Source organism: Martes martes (assembly GCF_963455335.1).
Source record: "Martes martes genome assembly, chromosome: 8".
In the NCBI taxonomy this organism is placed as follows: Eukaryota; Metazoa; Chordata; class Mammalia; order Carnivora; family Mustelidae; genus Martes; species Martes martes.
Window position 1 is genome coordinate 87968970 of NC_137895.1, and position 17557 is coordinate 87986526.

At 61.3% G+C, this 17557-nt stretch overlaps 1 protein-coding gene across 4 annotated transcripts; it reads left to right on the forward strand.

Annotated features, from left to right (window-relative positions):
• The first annotated feature begins 1092 nt into the window (after nucleotides 1-1092).
• TNS2 (tensin 2) lies at nucleotides 1093-17366 on the forward strand. 4 transcript variants are annotated; one of them, XM_080811114.1, is made up of 29 exons: nucleotides 1093-1233; nucleotides 5679-5787; nucleotides 6246-6283; nucleotides 7154-7192; nucleotides 7504-7542; nucleotides 7685-7734; nucleotides 7912-8083; nucleotides 8372-8422; nucleotides 8745-8867; nucleotides 8955-9019; nucleotides 9852-9935; nucleotides 10402-10514; nucleotides 10607-10667; nucleotides 10936-11011; nucleotides 11257-11386; nucleotides 11469-11534; nucleotides 11608-11721; nucleotides 11921-13132; nucleotides 13270-13420; nucleotides 13548-14140; nucleotides 14256-14345; nucleotides 14836-14961; nucleotides 15159-15251; nucleotides 15379-15456; nucleotides 15630-15707; nucleotides 16118-16286; nucleotides 16371-16439; nucleotides 16557-16586; nucleotides 16719-17366. In XM_080811114.1, exons 1-29 carry the CDS (start codon nucleotides 1159-1161, stop codon nucleotides 16855-16857), a joined length of 4233 nt encoding a protein of 1410 aa, XP_080667240.1. In that variant the 5' UTR covers nucleotides 1093-1158; the 3' UTR covers nucleotides 16858-17366. The 4 variants fall into 4 exon arrangements, with proteins under 4 accessions (XP_080667240.1, XP_080667239.1, XP_080667241.1 ...); XM_080811113.1 differs by lacking the exon at nucleotides 1093-1233 and adding an exon at nucleotides 3910-4057; XM_080811115.1 differs by lacking the exon at nucleotides 1093-1233 and adding an exon at nucleotides 3910-4057 and having other exon boundaries at nucleotides 10444-10514.
• The last annotated feature ends 191 nt before the right edge of the window (nucleotides 17367-17557 follow it).

Consider the following 17557-nt stretch of genomic DNA (forward strand, 5'->3'; position numbering starts at 1 on the left):
CTTCAGAATCCACACACACACACACCAGTTTGCATCATGGAAAATCCAGTGGGGAGGGTGAGGGAGGGCAGGAGGGAGGGTGAGGAAGTGCTCAATACTAGAAAACACCGATGAATCTGAGAATGCTAACAGATTCAGAGTTTCTAGAAAGACATCCCTTCCCTCCACCTTCCCCTCCAGGCTGACACAACTCAAATCACCCCAGGGCCCATTCGTTTCTATCCAGTACCAGATCCAGACACTGCATAAGGGAATGGCAGACCACAGACTGAACGTCCATTTCCACTGGAACACCTGGGACTTAAGTTAAATAGGAGGAAGACTTTCTTGATAGGCTCAGAGAGTGGGCATCACCATCCAGGTCCAGCTCCAAAGCAGAATGATGGATGGGCCAACTGGAGCTGCTTAGGGGATGGGAGCTCGAACTTGAGGTGGAAGTCCTCAGCTGTGAATCCTTAGGGGAGAAGAGGTGGCCAGGACGCCTCCCCGGTGGCAGAGGACTAGGGAAGGGTGTCCAGCGACTTGGGACACCAGGAACAGCAGGCATCTTGATCTGAATCTGGCTCCCCATGGGGTAGGTGGCGCTGGCCCCACCAGACCAGGCCGCGGGTGGGTCCTGACTTAGGGGTCAGGCTCAATTCCAAATACTCTCCTGTGGAGGGGGCGACTGAGAGAGGCCCCGGCAGCTCTCTGTAGCGTTTCTAATGCCTTCTGGACCTATGGCCACTTTTTCTTCTGTGTCTGTCTGGCTCCTGCGTTCTGTTTTGCTTTTTGCTGTGTCCTGCTAGGGTCGTCTCTCCCGGGCTCGGAGCCTTCCCCGACCGTGTGTGCTCCGTGTCCGCCTCCTCCCGCTCTCCCCATCCCAGTCTCTTCCTGTCTCCGAGCGCCCCTGTGCTATCCTCCGCGTCCCTCCTCGCCCTGCGCCCTGGGAGCGCGGGCCCGCAGAAGGCGGGGAGGAAGAGAGGGAGCAGGAGGCGGCCAAGGGGCGGGGAGCGGGGGAACGTGGGGATTGGAGCCGGCAGGAGGGAGGAGAGCAGCGCGGGAGGGAGCGAGGGCGGGCGCGGGGCGCGGCGGGAGCGGGAGGGAGCCCGGGCGAGCGCGGCGCCCGCTCCCGCCTCCTCCGCCTCCTCCGCGTCCGCTCCGCGCGGGCCCGGCGGGATGGGCTGGCCCGGGGGCTCCCCCTGCTGCTGCCCCGCCCCGGCGCGCCCCCGCCCCGCCGGGCGCCCCCCGCAGGTGAGTGGCCGCGCGGCGCGGGGCGGGAGGGCGGCGGCCGGTGCGTCACGGCGGCCGGGCGGGGCCGGTCGCCAGGGGGCGCGGGCGGGCCGGAGGCTCGGGGGCCCGGGGAGGCCGCGCCGGAGGTTGGGGCTGGGGCTGGGGGCCGGGGGCCGGGGAGCGGGCGGGCCTCGGTGCGCCCAGCGGCTGGAAGCCCGGCAGAGGACCAGGGGGCGGGGCGCGGCCCGCGGTCGCACTGCTGTCCCGCCCTCGCGCGTCCTGGGCGCCCCGGCCGCCACGGGGCGCACGTTGCATCCACATGCGGGCCAGGGACCTGGGCGGGAATGGGAGGCTGCGCGCCGGCCTGGCCCGAGAGAGTGCATGCGAGGCTTTTCCTTTTCTAGTTCACTTCTGGGGAGACTGAGGCTGGTTCGATTTTTCAGCCCCATTCCTCAGCCCCCCCTTTCTGCTTCTCCCCTCAATTCTACAGATCCCTCCCGGCGCACTCATATATCCCGCCTCTCCTTCCCGGGGCCTCACCCCTCCTCCGCGGCTGGGCTCCCAGCCTCTCATCCAACCACAGCTATTTCCAGGAAGGGGGAGTGTGGGTGGAGGGGTTTCTCCAAACAAACCCAAGGCTTCGGAGTGAGAGGGGGCCAGGTTGGGGGAGAGACTAACAGGCTCCGGAATGTTCCAGGCAGGAGGAGGGCGAGGGTCCTAGGGGGTCTGGCCATGTCTTCCAGCCCTGCCCCGGTGAGCTCCTTTTCTCTCAACTCTGGCTTTCCCCATTTCCATCTCACTTCGGAGGCGCCCCACAGAGTGGGGAGAGACTCAAAGCCATGCTTCCCTGGCCAACCCACACAGGGGTTAGTGAGTCCCCCAGAGGGAACTACCGTGTGAGGGGACCTTACAGCCCCTCTGGGGACAGCAGGTACAGAAGGAAGAATGCTGGAGGGGTATCCTGGTCAAGGTATGTGCAACAGGAACAGAGAAAGGCCACCCCAACCTACCCACCCACCATGGTGCTCCTCCTCTCCTGCAGCTTGGCTGCCAACTGGACCGGGCCAGACCCAGTTGCCAACACTGGCCAGGGGCCTGGAATTTCCTGGGACCCAGCCAAGGTTAATGGGATGGGAGTGGGTCGCAGAGCCAGTGTCCTTCTCCAGTTACACGCTAGGGGCCCAAGCCTGGCCACAGAGATACCTCCCTGCCCAAGGTACTCTGGGGACAGACCTCCTGACCTGAAAGGAGGATTAGGGCTTCAAAGGCGAAGCTTCAGCCCAGGCCCATGCCAGGCAGGTCCAAAGAAGTGTCCCGAGTGGGCTCTCATAGGGGGGCTCATCTCAGAGATGGCAGGATTAGACCAGTCCCTTGGGCATGAAGGAGGGAGAGGCAAATCTGAGGACCTGGTGGGAGAAGCCTAAGCTCTGGTACATTCAGTAAATACCATGCAAATGAGGAGAGGCATATTTGCACATTCTTTCAAGTGACAGCTCCAACCAGTCAAAGGGCTTCTGTACAAGACTTGGGGCTGAGGACCCCCTGGCCCTTAACCCCATATATTTTTGGAAGATTCTACCCCCCCCCCCCCCCCCACACACACACTTCCAAGGCCCCAGTCCACCTCCTTCCCTTGACTCCCGGGACAGGAAGTTGGCCATACTCCCAGGAGGGAGGCAGGAGGCCCTCGGAGGGGGGTGGAGTATGTGTTGGGAGGGGGGAGCCTCCTGTCCAGTCCTTAGGCCCTGGGACAGCTGCTGAGGAAGGAGAGCAGAGCTAGGAGAGCCATGAAGGTAATACTCAGCCTGGGTGTTGGAGGGGTGTGGTGCAGATAGGGCCCAGCCCTAGGGCCTGGGTGGAGGGCCTACATAGCAGGGCTGGGAAGAGGGGCTAGGGATCTGGGAGAGCTGGCTGGAAGAAGCTAAGGAATGGGGGTGCGAGGGAGCGGGGTGGGGGGCAGGGGAGGGAGGACTGTCAGGAGCAGAGCTGCTGGGGTGCTCTCAGGAGAAAGCTTCCAGCACCTTGGGCTGGAGCAGGAGAATGGAGCACTCCTGTGGAGAGAACACTCTTGTGGCTGGAATTAGGCCTTTGGTGTGTATGGGAGGGATGGGGGAGGTAGTGCGTGTTCTCCTCTTCCTACTTCACAACCAGTGAAACTGAGGCAGGAAGCTGGCCCTCAGTTTATTTTCCCTGCCCCTCAGGATGCACTCCTGATTCTGGGCTGGCTGGAGTAGTGATTCCCAGCTCCCTCTTCCTCCCCACCAGAGGTCCCCTGAGAGCCTGAGAGCTCAGGCTGGGAGGCTGGCCTGGTCGGGGACACAGTGTTCCCCACTGGCCCTTGAGCCCTGCCCTAAGACCTAAATCCTCACACACAGCACCCCCACCCCGACCCCGCCCCATCGGGGGCTGGATCTTGGGATCCTTGCGGATCCCTGGATAGGGTGGATCCCAGGGCAGGGGCAGCTCCAGAGCCAGGGGACTAGGGGCAAAAGATCCTGGGCTGACACTCCCAGCAGGGTAGATCCTGGGAATCTGATCTCCTGGCCTCCCCCACATCCTCCCCCCCCACCACTTCCTGGAGCAGCGACCTGCCCCTTTCCCGCCTGCACTCCCCTCCACTTCCAGGGCCGGGCTTCTCCTCACACCAGCCAGACAGCCTACCCTCCACCCAGGGGAAGCAGCTGCCTCCGCCAGGCTGCTTCCAGGAAGCCCCGGGCCGGGCCCCAGCATTGTTCAGGCCCGCAGTCAGCACCCCAGCCAGCCGGACATCATGAAGTCCAGCGGCCCCGTGGAGAGGCTGCTCAGAGCCCTGGGGAGGAGGGACAGCAGCCGGGCCAGCAACAGGGTAGGAGTGCCCGCTGGCTGGGCAGAGGAGGGGCAGGGGAGGAGGTATGGGCAGTGGGGGAGGGGACCAGGACTCAGGCCAGACCCCCCCCCCACCACCCTGCATGCCCTCACCACACTGCCTCTTTGGAGCGGCCCAGGCTGTGGTGTGAGCAGCAGAAGTCTGGATTAGGGCAGAATCCGGTGTCTACTTTGGCTCCTTCAGCTTCCCCGCCCTAATTCAGGGCGACCCTGGGGATCCTCACCCCCTAAACCTGCACTCCGGTATACAGACTTCACGGTAGCACTTTTCCAGGTCCCACCCAGAGCCCCAGAGCAGGGCTAAGAGATCAGGCCCCTTCCCTGAGCTAAGAAGTTTGGGGGAAATGGGGTGGAAGTGGCAAACAGAGGGCGGGGGCAGCCAGGTCTCGGAAGTGCTTTAGACACTGGGGCTTTGCTTTCCCCTGATATAGTCTGTGCGCTGCGCTGTTAGTGCCAGAATGCACCCAGCTTTCCTAATGGGTCTGACTAGGTTGGTCCAGAGAGTTCAGTTAATCCAGCTGCTTTGGGACAGCCAAGAGACCAAAAGTGCTGCCTGGGTCCCCAGGATGGGGGACCTGGAGGCCTGTCACTCCATTTCCCCATATTTTCTCAGCCTTACCTCCAAAAGAAGCAGCTCAGGGCAACATGAGACAATATTGGGGGGGGGCGGGAACTTGAACTCCTGATGGAGGAGAAACATGGGTAAAAGGGAGAAGACACGTACAATCCCCAGACAGAGGGTGAGTGAGGTGAACCCACAGTGGGAGAGACGGGACTTCAGGGCCATGAGAGGGCATCCCTGCCTCACTGCACTCCAGGTAGGGAGGGGGCCTAACAGGGCAACTAGTCCATCCCTTCTTATATTCCATGCTAGAATCCCACTTGAACCTCCACAAATGATGGGGTGCTCCCTACATCCAAAAGTAGCAAGGCAGCTAAATGTTTCCCTCAGTGTGCCGCCTCTGTCTGCCTGTCCCTCCAGCATTACCGCCCCCTCCTTACACAATTGCTGCCTGCCGCCTCAATGTACACTGAGTAAACATGTTGTTCTGACAGTAGGGGGAGGAGGGCATGTCAGCTGTCTGGAGCGTGGGGACAGCGGGAGCCAGGGGAGTAGGACTAGCTGAGGCCACTCCTGCCAGGTCAGTCTGGGTGTCACATGACTGACATCCTACATTCGTGTCGGACTCCCCTCCTGCTCGCTCTCCACAGGGACCATTATCTGGGGAGGGTATATGGGAGGAGAAACAGGGAACCGAACTGTTTGTAAAGCAAAGTTAGCACCCCCAACCAGGAGGAAAGCTCCAGCACTCCGGGAGCCAGTGACCACAAGGGTCTCATACATCAGGGCTACATGAGGGGCCTGAGTGATCAGGAGGTGACCCGGATGGGGTGACGCAAGGGGCTAGATCCCACACACCATCAAAGACAGGCCCCACAGTGGCCTGGAAACAGGTGTGGCCAAGTGCGTCTTAGGAGTGTGGGGGCTTTATCAGGACGGAGAGAGCAAGAAACCAGTGCCATGCTAAGACCCTGGTTCAGTCTCAGAGGTGGGGCCACTGAGAACTGATACCTCTGCCCGCGTGTCCCTCCACCCCCAGCCCAGGAAAGCTGAGCCACACAGCTTCCGAGAGAAAGTCTTCCGGAAGAAGCCACCAGTCTGTGCAGTGTGTAAGGTGACCATCGATGGGACTGGCGTCTCCTGCAGAGGTGAGGTGCCCCGTCCTGTGACTGAGACCCTCCACCCAGCACCACTTCGGGCACAACCACAGCAGGCAAACTCACAGAAATCATAATGAGCCTGCTACCCCTGGACCGGGCAACACAGGAGCCAGGAGGCAGTTGCCTCCCCTCCAAACAGGACTTGCTCCCCGTGACAGACAACCAACCACCCCCGGAACCCAGGAGACGCACTGCTCCCCACCACTTCCCCACTGTGACCTGTTATGTGGACTTCCCTCCCTCTCTCCCTGGCCTGGGTAGTACTACCCACTGCCATATGCTTCCCTTGAACTGCCCCTGCCCCTACCCCCACTCCATCTCAACACATTTGTGGAAGTCTCAAGATCTGGTCCCAGGACCTGGGGAGATGGGGGGAGGGGTGCCCCCTCCAGTGCCCCCAAAAGGCCCTTGCTAACCTCTCTCTTCTCTGCACCATCCCTCTCTAGTTTGCAAGGTGGCAACACATAGAAAATGTGAAGCAAAGGTGGGTGCTTGACTGGGGGAGGGGGACAGGAATCCCTTGCTCTGAAACAGGCTTCTCCGGCCACACTGGCATCAACCCTCCACCCTGCTCATCACTGGGGAACCCCTGCTGAGGTGGGAGAGGGTGCTGTACTGGGCCCTTTAAGAACCACCCTACTCCACCCCCTGGAGGGCTGGCCCAGGCCGGTGGACAGGAGACAGCGTTTGTCTTGGTGCTGTGCCCAGGCTGCAGCTGGCGAGAGGATGGGGGTGGGGAAGAGGAGGAGAATGAGGAGGAGGAAGGGTGGGGTGGGTGGGTGGGGGAGCAGGATTTCAAAGACTAAGTAGCCGGATGGGCTGTGCCTTCCCTCTGGGGAAGGGTCCTCAGGATGCCTGGGTGGGTCTCGTCCTGGGCCCTGGAAAAGGCTGGGCAGAAGGTACAAGATAGCACCACTGTCCACTGGGGACCTGAGACAGCCCCATCTCTGCGGAGGTTCCCGTCCTCGTCCTGCAGCGCGGGGGGTCCCAGGGCTTGGAGTTGGTCTGGGGGAGCCGTGTGCCCAGGGGCGGGGTCTCCCGGTGAAAGAGGCCAGTGTCCGCTCCTGGCCATGGCCTGCCTCCACGGCTCTATATATAACCCTTGCCCGCAGCTGGATGAATGGGGGTCTGTGTGGGAAGGGGGCTGGGAGCCAAGAGCAACAAGTGGGGGGCCCAGGGGTGGGAGACCAAGAGGCCAGAGGGGAGGCTCTCTTAAACAGAGGAACCTCAGCTGGAGTGTGTGCCCATCTGTGGAAAGCCCCTCCACCTTGCTGAGGCTGAGGGTAGCCCCATCCTCGAGCCCAGGAGAGCCCATCGCACCAGGAGCTCAGTGCCTCACTCCGTCCTCTTCCAGGTGACTTCGTCCTGTCAGGCCCTGCCGCCTGCGGAGCTGGTGAGTGCGCTCTGAGATGGAGTGAGGGAGGCAAGGAACCTGGCTGAGGTGTCCCAAGGTCTGGTGGCCACAGACCGGGGACCCCCAGGGGGTTAACTCGAATGGACTGCTGTGGGTGTTGGTCCTCCTGAAGGAGAGGGAAAAAATGAGCCCTCTGCTCTTCTTGCCCCTGGGCCTGCTGGGGGTTAGGACTCCTGTCCCCTCGCCCAATACAGCCCCCACAGGGACGCGGGCGTGCTCTCTCCGCCAGCCCCAGGCTGGTCCCTGCCCCCGCCCTAACCCCTCCCTTCGCTTTCTCCATCTTCCTCCAGCGGAGAAATACGGCCCCTGTGAGGCGCATAGAGCACCTGGTGAGTGATGCTGGAGGAGGGGGCGGAAGCAGGTAGCTCTGGGAGTACGGACCTAGGTTTCGTCTGGGGACTCTGGAGCGGGGAGCCTAGACGCGGGGGGGGGGGCACCCGAACATGTGCACCGTCTCCTCTCATCCACCAGGGATCCACCAAGTCTCTGAACCACTCAAAGCAGCGCAGCACTCTGCCCAGGTAAGTGAGGGCGCCGGCGTGGTCCCCCACCTCAGCCCTGCGCAGCGTGCCCCAGAAAAGCTCTCCGGGGCAGCCCCGGCCCGCGAGCGGCCCCACCGACCCTGGGAACCCCCGAGGCCCTCCGCTTCTACCGGGAGCCCCGCCTTCTAGCCTGACGCAGGCTTCGCCCCCTCCTAGGAGCTTCAGCCTGGACCCGCTTATGGAGCGCCGCTGGGACTTGGACCTCACTTACGTGACGGAGCGGATCCTGGCCGCCGCCTTCCCCGCGCGGCCCGACGAACAGCGACACCGGGGCCACCTGCGCGAGCTGGCTCACGTGCTGCAATCCAAGCACCGCGACAAGTACCTGGTGAGGGGCGGGGCCTTCCACAGTCGGCCAATGATAGGGCTGGGAGATCCAGATGGGCGGAGCTGCCCCCGACGCCAATCTCGCAGAGGCGCGGCCCTCAGGGGGCGGGGCAAGGGGCGGGGCCTCGGGAGCCGATCGGGAACGCCCCCTCTGGGCTGTCAAGGCTAAGCCGTGCTCTAGGGACTGCGATCTCCTCGTTTGGAAGAAAGACTTTGCTTAGGGTTACGGCAGGGGACTGTGGCTCGCTCCTTGAGGTCACCTCCGTCTAAAGCTCCCCTTTACTTGCAGCTCTTCAACCTTTCAGAGAAAAGACATGACCTGACCCGCCTAAACCCCAAGGTAGGAGGAGCGATTAAAGCCATTCAACTGAGCGAGACCCACCCTTGAAGCCCCCAGCCTCCTCATCATTAATAGTAGCGATTGGCATCTACTTCGCTCTTAAGCACTTTCCCAGGTGACTTAATACTTGAGACACTCCAAAGCATGGTGCAGCAGGCATCGGCCCATTGTACCTGCGAGGAAAGTGTTGAGGCTGTCTTGGACAATCAACAGTCCCTTGATCTTGGCCTCAAGCGACCCCTACCCCTGGTCCCTTTTCCATCCCCACCCATCTCTCTTTGCCTGTGGCCCCCACCATCAGTTGTACCCCCACACATCCCAGGTCCAGGACTTCGGCTGGCCTGAGCTACATGCGCCCCCGCTGGACAAGCTGTGTTCCATCTGCAAAGCCATGGAGACGTGGCTCAGTGCCGACCCACAGCACGTGGTCGTACTGTACTGCAAGGTGGGCTGGGACCTCAGGTTCGAAGGGCTGGGGGGCCCTCAGCCTGGGGCCCCAGCTTGCCCTACATTCCTCTCTCTCTGTCCTCAGGGGAGCAAGGGCAAGCTCGGGGTCATTGTCTCTGCCTACATGCACTACAGCAAGATCTCTGCAGGGTGAGGCTCCCTGGCCCCTGACTGGTCCCTTCCCCAGTGACCCTGCCTCCAGTGGGCCTTGATGAGCACATCTCCCTTGAAGCCTACCTCTGTGTGTTCAGAGAGCCATTTACTATCAACTTGGCCTTTCCACCTCCTTTTTCTCACTTGTACTTCACCAGGGTTCCCAGTGGAGGGTTGGCATCAGATTCCTGGGGCCGATGGAACAAAGTGGCACAAACTAAGTGACTTAAAATCACAGAAATTAGTTGCCTCGGTTCTGGAGTCTAGGAGTCTAAAACGAGGTGTCAACAGGGCTGCACTCCCACTGAGACTCTGGGTAGAACCCTTCCTTGCCTCTTTCTAGCTTCTGGTGGTGACCAGCCATCCTTGGTGTTCCTTGCTGTGTCACTCCAGCTCTGCCTTGGTCATCACATGGCTTTCTTCCTGTGTGTGTGTCTGTCTCTTCTCTTCTTCTAAGGGCACCATAGTGGATTAAGGGCTCATCCCTACTCCAGTATAACATCTTAACTAATTCCATCTGCAACGACCCTATTTCCAAATAAGGTCACATTCTGAGGTACATATGTTTTGGGGAGACACAATTCAACCCATAACGTGGTTTTATTGCCCCATTTTATAGAGGAGGAAACTAAAAACTTGGGGAACACTTGCCTGAGGTCCAACAACTAGTCAAGTGACTATCTGTGGGGTTTCTTGTCCTCTTCACCATGGCTCTGGGCTTCCTCTAGACTCGGGGGATTACCCGTCTCCTCCCTCCCCTGGGGTTAGGGTTGGGAGGCCTGGATGGATACCTGCCCCTGATCTCCCACACTGGCCCTGCGGTCCCCAGGGCAGACCAGGCACTGGCCACGCTCACCATGAGGAAGTTCTGCGAGGACAAGGTGGCGGCGGAGCTACAGCCCTCCCAGCGCCGGTGAGCAGCCTGGATGAGGATGGGCCGCAGGAGCTGCTCCCTCCATGGCCCTGGGGCCCAGATCCTCTCATTCATACAGCACACCCTAAGGGAGCACCTTCTGTGTGCGGGGCACTGTAGCAAGTGCTGAGAATTCAGAACGAACCAGGTCCCTGCTCTCACAGAGCCTGTGATAAAGAGAGACTTGCAGGACAGTCAGAGCCCATCTCTGTCACGGGAAGCAGAGATCTGGGGGGGGAAGGGCATTCTAGGCAGAGGGGCCAGCAAGCCCCAGCAAGCCTTGGAGACAGCAAGAGGGATGGAGGTTAGAAGCAAGGAAGAACTTTCTGGTGAGCTGGAAGATGGGAAGGCAGTGCTAAGAAGGGCAGGCCTTCTAAGGGTGAGGGGGGTGTGCATAGTAGAAATGATACAAAGGGATTCCCCCCGAGGGAGGGGCTTATGTTCTCACTGACACGCTCCCTACCAGATACATCAGTTACTTCAGCGGCCTCCTGTCTGGCTCCATCAGGATGAACAGCAGCCCTCTCTTCCTGCACTACGTGCTCGTGCCTGTGCTGCCAGCCTTTGAACCTGGCACTGGTGAGTCTGCCTGGGATGTGCTCCACAGGGAGGGCCGTCCCCCATCCCCTCCCTCAGCAGCCCCACATGCCTTCTCCTTCCTGCACCTCCAGGCTTCCAGCCCTTCCTCAAGATCTACCAGTCCATGCAGCTGGTCTACACCTCCGGAATCTAGTGAGTGCTCTCTTCCCAGGCCCCTGCTCCTGGCTTCCTGTTCCTCCAGCCTCCCAAAGCCCCCACCCCTCACCCTCCCCCAGCTCCTGCCACGTATGCCATCATGGAGTCCATTTTACAGACGGAGAAGCTGATGCTCAGCTAAAGGTCCGTCACTCAGGGCTCAGACTCCAGTCTCCCAGCTCCCTCCTGGCCCTTCATACTCCCCACCTCTGGCCCAGCCCAAGTGCCCCAGATTTCAGCCTCTGCCTTGTCCTCTCTTCCTCAGCCACATCACAGGCCCTGGGCCCCAGCAGCTTTGCATCAGCCTGGAGCCAGCCCTCCTCCTCAAAGGCGATGTTATGGTGAGGGGGGCCATGGGGAGGGCGTTACAAGGGGTAGTGTTGTATCCCACCAGGTGCATAGTCTATGGCGAGTCATCTGTTCAAGGCAGACTGCAGGGCAGAAAGTTAGTCAGGGGTTGGGAGGTGGTCATCACCTTGAGTTGAGGTGGGGCAGAGCTGTGACCACACAGTCCCCAGGGTGGAAGCACAGAGGAGACATCAGTGGCCAGGAGGGCCTGACCGCCGGTCTCCCTTCCCACATCCAGGTGACCTGCTATCACAAGGGTGGCCGGGGGACAGACCGGACCCTGGTGTTCCGAGCCCAGTTCCACACATGCACCATCCACGGGCCACGACTCACTTTCCCCAAGGACCAGCTAGACGAGGCCTGGGCTGGTGAGTTGGAGACAGATGTGGGGCTGGACCCCAGGTGAAGGCAGGCAGGGGGGCCTAGCTCCTCACCGTCCATTCCCTGCAGATGAGAGGTTCCCCTTCCAAGCCTCAGTGGAGTTTGTCTTCTCCTCCAGCCCTGAAAAGATCAAAGGTAAGAGCCAAACCTTGGGGCGGGGCTAAAGATTGGGTCCCTGCTCCCCAACACCTGGGTGGCCCTCCCATAGGCAACACTCCACGGAATGAGCCTTCGGTCTCTGTTGACTACAACACCGCGGAGCCTGCCGTGCGCTGGGATTCCTACGAGAACTTCAACCAGCACCACGAGGACAGTGTGGACGGTGCGTGGGGCAGGCCCAGGGGTGGTGGGAGGTGTGGGTTTGGGAGCACACTCCTTCCTCCCTGGCAGATTCCCCCTCCCAAGAGACACCCTGGAGCACCACTCTCCTGCACTGTCCCCTCTCATTCACTTGCTCTCTCTCTCTGTCTCTCTCTCCTTCTTCCCACTTGCCCTCCCTCCCCGGTCCTCTCCCCACTCAGGCTCCCCAACCCACACCCGAGGACCCCTGGATGGCAGTCCTTACGCCCAGGTGCAGCGGGCCCCCCGCCAGACCCCGCCAGCGCCCTCTCCGGAGCCACCTCCACCCCCCATGCTCTCTGTCAGCAGTGACTCTGGCCACTCGTCCACGCTGACCACGGAGCCCGCAGCTGAGTCCCCTGGCCGGCCGCCCCCAACAGCTGCTGAGCGGCAGGAGCTGGATCGCCTCCTGGGCGGCTGCGGCGTGGCCAGTGGGGGCCGGGGAGCTGGGCGAGAGACAGCCATCCTAGACGACGAAGAGCAGCCCCCTACAGGCGGAGGCCCGCCCCTTGGGATGTATTCGGGCCACAGGCCTGGCCTCAGCCGCCACTGCTCCTGCCGCCAAGGCTACCGGGAGCCCTGCGGGGTCCCCAACGGGGGCTACTACCGGCCGGAGGGCACCCTGGACAGGCGGCGGCTGGCCTACGGGGGCTACGAGGGGCACCCCCAGGGCTACGCCGAGGCCTCCGTGGAGAAGAGGCGCCTCTGCCGATCACTGTCTGAGGGGCCGTATCCCTATCCTCCCGAGCTGGGGAAATCAGCCACCGGGGACTTCGGCTTCCGGGCCCCGGGCTATCGGGAGGTGGTGATCCTGGAGGACGCAGGGCTGCCTGCACTGTGTTCGTGCCCTGCCTGTGAGGAGAAGCTGGCACTGCCCACTGCAGCCCTATACGGGCTGCGGCTGGAGAGGGAGGCTGGAGAGGGGTGGGCAGGCGAGGCTGGCAAGCCTCTCTTGCACCCGGTGCGGACGGGGCACCCGCTGCCCCTGCTGGTGCCTGCCTGCGGCCATCACCATGCCCCGATGCCCGACTACAGCTGCCTGAAACCCCCCAAGGTGGCTGAGGACAGGCATGAGGGCTGCTCCTATGCCATGTGCCCTGAGAACAGGTACGGGCACCCAGGGTACCCTGCCCTGGTGACCTACGGCTATGGAGGAGCGGTTCCCAGTTACTGCCCAGCATACGGCCGGGTGCCCCACAGCTGTGGCTCTCCAGCTGAGGGTAGAGGGTATCCCAGTTCTGGCGCCCACTCCCCACAGGCTGGCTCCATATCCCCAGGCAGCCCGCCCTACCCACAGTCCAGGAAGCTGAGTTACGAGATTCCTGCGGAGGAGGGAGGGGACAGGTACCCCATGCCTGGGCACCTGGCCCCAGCAGGCCCCTTGGCGTCTGCAGGTGAGGGTGCTGGGGTGGGGAGTGCCAAGGGAAGAGGAGGGTTCTGGAAGATGGTGGGGAAGGTGTAGGGTGAGAGAAAGCTAAGCCAGACAGAAGGGACTTCCGACTCACAGCCCTTTTTCTCACCTTTCCCACAGAGTCCCCTGAGCCAGGGTCCTGGAGGGAGGGCCCAAGCGGGCACAGCACCCTACCTCGGTCTCCCCGTGACGCTCCGTGCAGTGCCTCTTCTGAGCTGTCTGCGCCTTCCACACCCCTGCACACCAGCAGCCCAGTCCAGGGCAAGGAAAGGTACCAGCAGGGGCTGGGGCTGTCCAGGCACCAAGGCAGCTGGCAAACTGGGGCTGGGGGCGGCTCCCACGGGGGCTCTGGAGCCCTAGTAACCTACTGACCACCTGCCTGCCCTCCCAAACTGCAGCACCCGACGGCAGGAAACCACGTCATCCCCCACCTTGGTGCCCACTCAGAGACTAAGTCCTGGCGAGGCCTTGCCGTCTGTTCCCCAGGGAGGCGCTGAAAAGGCTCCCGAGCTGCCAGGAAGAAGCGGGCTAGAGCTTCCGGCCCCTAGCTCCTTCTCCCCAACTTCCCCACCCAGCTCACCCAGTGATTGGCCTCAGGAGAAGAGCCTGGGGAGCCGCTCGGACGGTGCCAGTCCGAGGGGCCCCGTGCCCACCACGCTGCCTGGCCTCCGCCATGCCCCCTGGCAGGGCCTTCGAGACCCCCCAGATAGTCCAGATGGGTCCCCCCTCACTCCTGTGCCTACCCAGATGCCCTGGCTGGTGGCCAGTTCAGAGCCGCCTCAGAGCTCACCCACGCCTGCCTTCCCCCTGGCTGCCTCCTATGACATCAATGGCCCCACCCAGCCCCCACTTCCCGAGAAACGCCACTTGCTGGGGCCTGGGCAACAGCCAGGACCCTGGGGCTCAGAGCAGACATCACCACCAGCCAGAGGCACCAGTCACCATGTCACCTTTGCACCTCTGCTCTCGGATAATGTCCCCCAGCCCCCAGGTATGGAGGCCTTGAGGAGGGTGGGACCCCTTTGTGAGGACCCATCTCCCAAGGAGGGGCATGGCATGGGCACTGGGAAGCACTGGGGGCCAAGCTCGGTCCCTCCCTGTCCTAGAACCCCCTATGCAAGAGAGCCAGAGCAACGTCAAATTCGTCCAGGATACATCCAAGTTCTGGTACAAGCCACACCTGTCCCGTGACCAAGGTGAGAAGCCAGCTTGCTCCTCCCCTCCCACCCCCCTCCCCCGGGCTGCATCTTGGCTCAAGAACACATCCTTCCAGTTGACACCCTTGGTGCCTCCTCCCTGTCTCGTCAGGTTTACCTGGGCTGATTCTCTTTATTTTTTTTTAATTTTTTTTAAAGATTTTATTTATTTGACAGAGAGATCACAAGTAGGCAGAGAGGCAGGCAGAGAGAGAGGAGGAAGCAGGCCTCCCGCTGAGCAGAGAGCCCCATGCGGGGCTCGATCCTAGGACCCTGGGATCATGACCTGAGCCGAAGGCAGAGGCTTTAACCCACTGAGCCACCCAGGCACCCCTGTCAGTGCCCTTTTAACTTGAAAGTTCCATCCCCAGGTGCCCCAAAACACCACAGCCGTCAGGGCAAGAGGCCTAGAGAGCTTGGGTGGCAGAGGTAGACAGGGGCTCCGTGGGGCTCAATCACCACCGTGAAAATTTCTCCCACGTCCTCCCAGCCATTGCCCTACTGAAAGACAAGGATCCCGGGGCCTTTCTGATCAGGGACAGTCATTCATTCCAAGGAGCCTATGGGTTGGCACTCAAAGTGGCCACACCGCCACCCAGCGCCCAGCCCTGGAAAGGTACAGAATGCCCAAACCTGAGGGAGAAGGGGAGTGGTGTGGCGGGAGGTACCAGGGGCAAGACAAGGTGGGGTGGGCCATGGCCCTTCTTGGTGGGGAGAGGCAGGAAGGGACCTCTCCAGTTCTGGAAAGAATCCCAGCAGGGGAGAAAGCTGGGACCCAAAATCTGCTAAAGCCTTCCTCTCCCCTCCCCTCAGGGGACCCCTTGGAACAGCTGGTCCGCCATTTTCTCATTGAAACTGGGCCCAAAGGGGTGAAGATCAAGGGCTGTCCCAGTGAGCCCTACTTTGGTGAGCAGCATGGACCAAGAAGGTTCCAGTGGGTTGGTTTGGGGGGGACCAAAGGGTCTCAGGAGGGTGGAGGGAGAGCTGGGGATCTTTGGGGACACCGCAGGACTCCTCTCACCTCTCCCTGCAGGCAGCCTGTCCGCCCTGGTGTCCCAGCACTCCATCTCCCCGCTGTCCCTGCCCTGCTGCCTGCGCATTCCCAGCAAAGGTGGGTGTCTCGTGGTCGGTCCTCCCACTTCCCCTCACCCACTGCAGGCCAAGGCAGCACCTCCCAGGCCCTGGCTCCCAGCCTGCCTTCCGGTGGGACCAGCAAAGAGTTCTCCCATCCCTGGGGAATGTGGCTCCCTGTTGACCTTCCCTGTTGGCCCTCATTTCCCTCAGATCCTCTAGAGGAGACCCCAGAGGCCCCAGTGCCCGCCAACATGAGCACAGCTGCAGACCTCCTCCGTCAGGGCGCTGGTAGGGACCTCCCCTCCCTTTTTCCCTCTCCATGGGCACCTAGTGAGGCACTACAGTTGCAGTCAGGAGGTGCTGAAAGGCGTGGAGGTGGGCGGGTCCTTCTATTTGTAGTGAGGGTGGAAAGGGGATCTTCAGTCTAGGACCCCAAAGTCATGAACATGAAAATCTTGGTGGGGGTTGGGGATAGCCTTGTTAGAATGCAAATTCCTGGGCCTCTGTCCAGCATTCCTGACTGTAGATCTGGGGAATTGTAGAATCTGCCTTTTTAACAGGTGACCCGTGATTCTAACAACTTTTGAGCAGTACTGGTGGGGGAAAGGGCGAGAGCCAGGGGTGTGGAGGGATAGGGGAAGCCAGATCTGGGTGCTGGCGAAGCCAGTGCTCCCCTCCAGCCCTCTCCTGTCTCCTAGCCTGCAGTGTGCTCTACCTGACCTCAGTGGAGACGGAGTCACTGACGGGCCCCCAGGCAGTGGCCCGGGCCAGCTCAGCAGCTCTGAGCTGCAGCCCCCGGGCCACCCCAGCCATTGTCCACTTCAAGGTCTCGGCCCAGGGCATTACACTGACAGACAACCAAAGGAAGTGAGTATGTGTGCCGAACCCCCAGGGACCCCGGAGACCCCTGTTTCTGGCTGTTGTTGACTTTCCCCATGATCCTCCTTGAAGGCTCTTCTTTCGCCGCCATTACCCAGTGAACAGCATCACCTTCTCCAGCACGGATCCTCAGGACCGGAGGTGAGCATAGCCCCACGCTCCCGTCAGGCCCCGAAGACCGGGCAGCCCCCCGCCCCAGCCCTCCTTTGGTAGCTACACCCCTGGGTGCATTTCTTCATGGTTCTTTTCTTTCTTCAGATGGGCCAACCCTGACGGGACCACCTCCAAGTAAGCCTCCACAACAAGTACCACCCCTTCCCTCCATGGGACTGAGGCGCACCCTTTCTCCCCAACCCTGGCTTTGCTGTCTTTTGTGGAAGGGATGCTGAGCCCCCTCCCCACCCTGCTTTGTATCCCTAGGATCTTTGGTTTTGTGGCCAAGAAGCCGGGAAGCCCCTGGGAGAATGTGTGTCACCTCTTTGCAGAGCTTGACCCAGATCAACCTGCAGGTGCCATTGTCACTTTCATCACCAAAGTCCTACTGGGCCAGAGAAAGTGAAGGCAGGCCACAAGCTCAGAGCCCACCTCAACACCACGCGCCTCTCAGCACCCCACAGTCCTCACTTACCCTGGCCCGGGCGCAGGAGACCCAGGAGCCAGCCACCACCCCCCATAGGAAGGGGTAATGGGCCTCAGCCTGGGACACTGCTCTCCTTCCCTGCCCCAGCCTGCTAAGCCAACTGGATAGGCCTGTGAGATGACTTTGCATGTGAGCAGATGGCAGAGATGGGCATGTGAAGGGTGAGGAGGCAGCAGTTGAACCCTGCAGGGGATCTCTGGATAGCCCCCCCTGCAGGAAAACATCAGCCTGGAGGGGGAACCGGGCCTGCCAGCTCCGCCCAGCGGCAGGTCCCAGCCTGGCAGGGAGAGGGGTTAAGAGGTGGGGGGAGCAAGACACTCCCTCCTCTGCCTCCCCCCACTGAGCAGAGAGATCAGAGTGGGATCACACAAATAGGGGGGAAAAAAGAGTCTATTTTTGTCTAATAATAAAGAATTTCTATAACATTATTTTGAAGTTGGAGTCGAACCTCGTTCATGGTAAGGTCAAGGCCTCGTGTCTCCCAAAGGCATACCTGTGCTTCTTGGGGGGCATCCCAGGCCCACAGCCAGGCCCATGAAGCACACACTTCGTACTAGTCCTCGTACTAGTCCAAGTCTCCAGTGAGCAAGCTGCTCAGTTGCCCGCACCTCTGGCACCG

Bases quoted from the DNA above. Each gene is read 5' to 3' on its own strand.
- TNS2 (XM_080811114.1), top strand. From the start codon at position 1,159: ATGGGCTGGCCCGGGGGCTCCCCCTGCTGCTGCCCCGCCCCGGCGCGC. The intron at 8,084-8,371 runs GTGAGGGGCGGG...CTTTACTTGCAG, and splicing joins AGCACCGCGACAAGTACCTG to CTCTTCAACCTTTCAGAGAA. The intron at 10,668-10,935 runs GTGAGTGCTCTC...TCTCTTCCTCAG, and splicing joins GTCTACACCTCCGGAATCTA to CCACATCACAGGCCCTGGGC.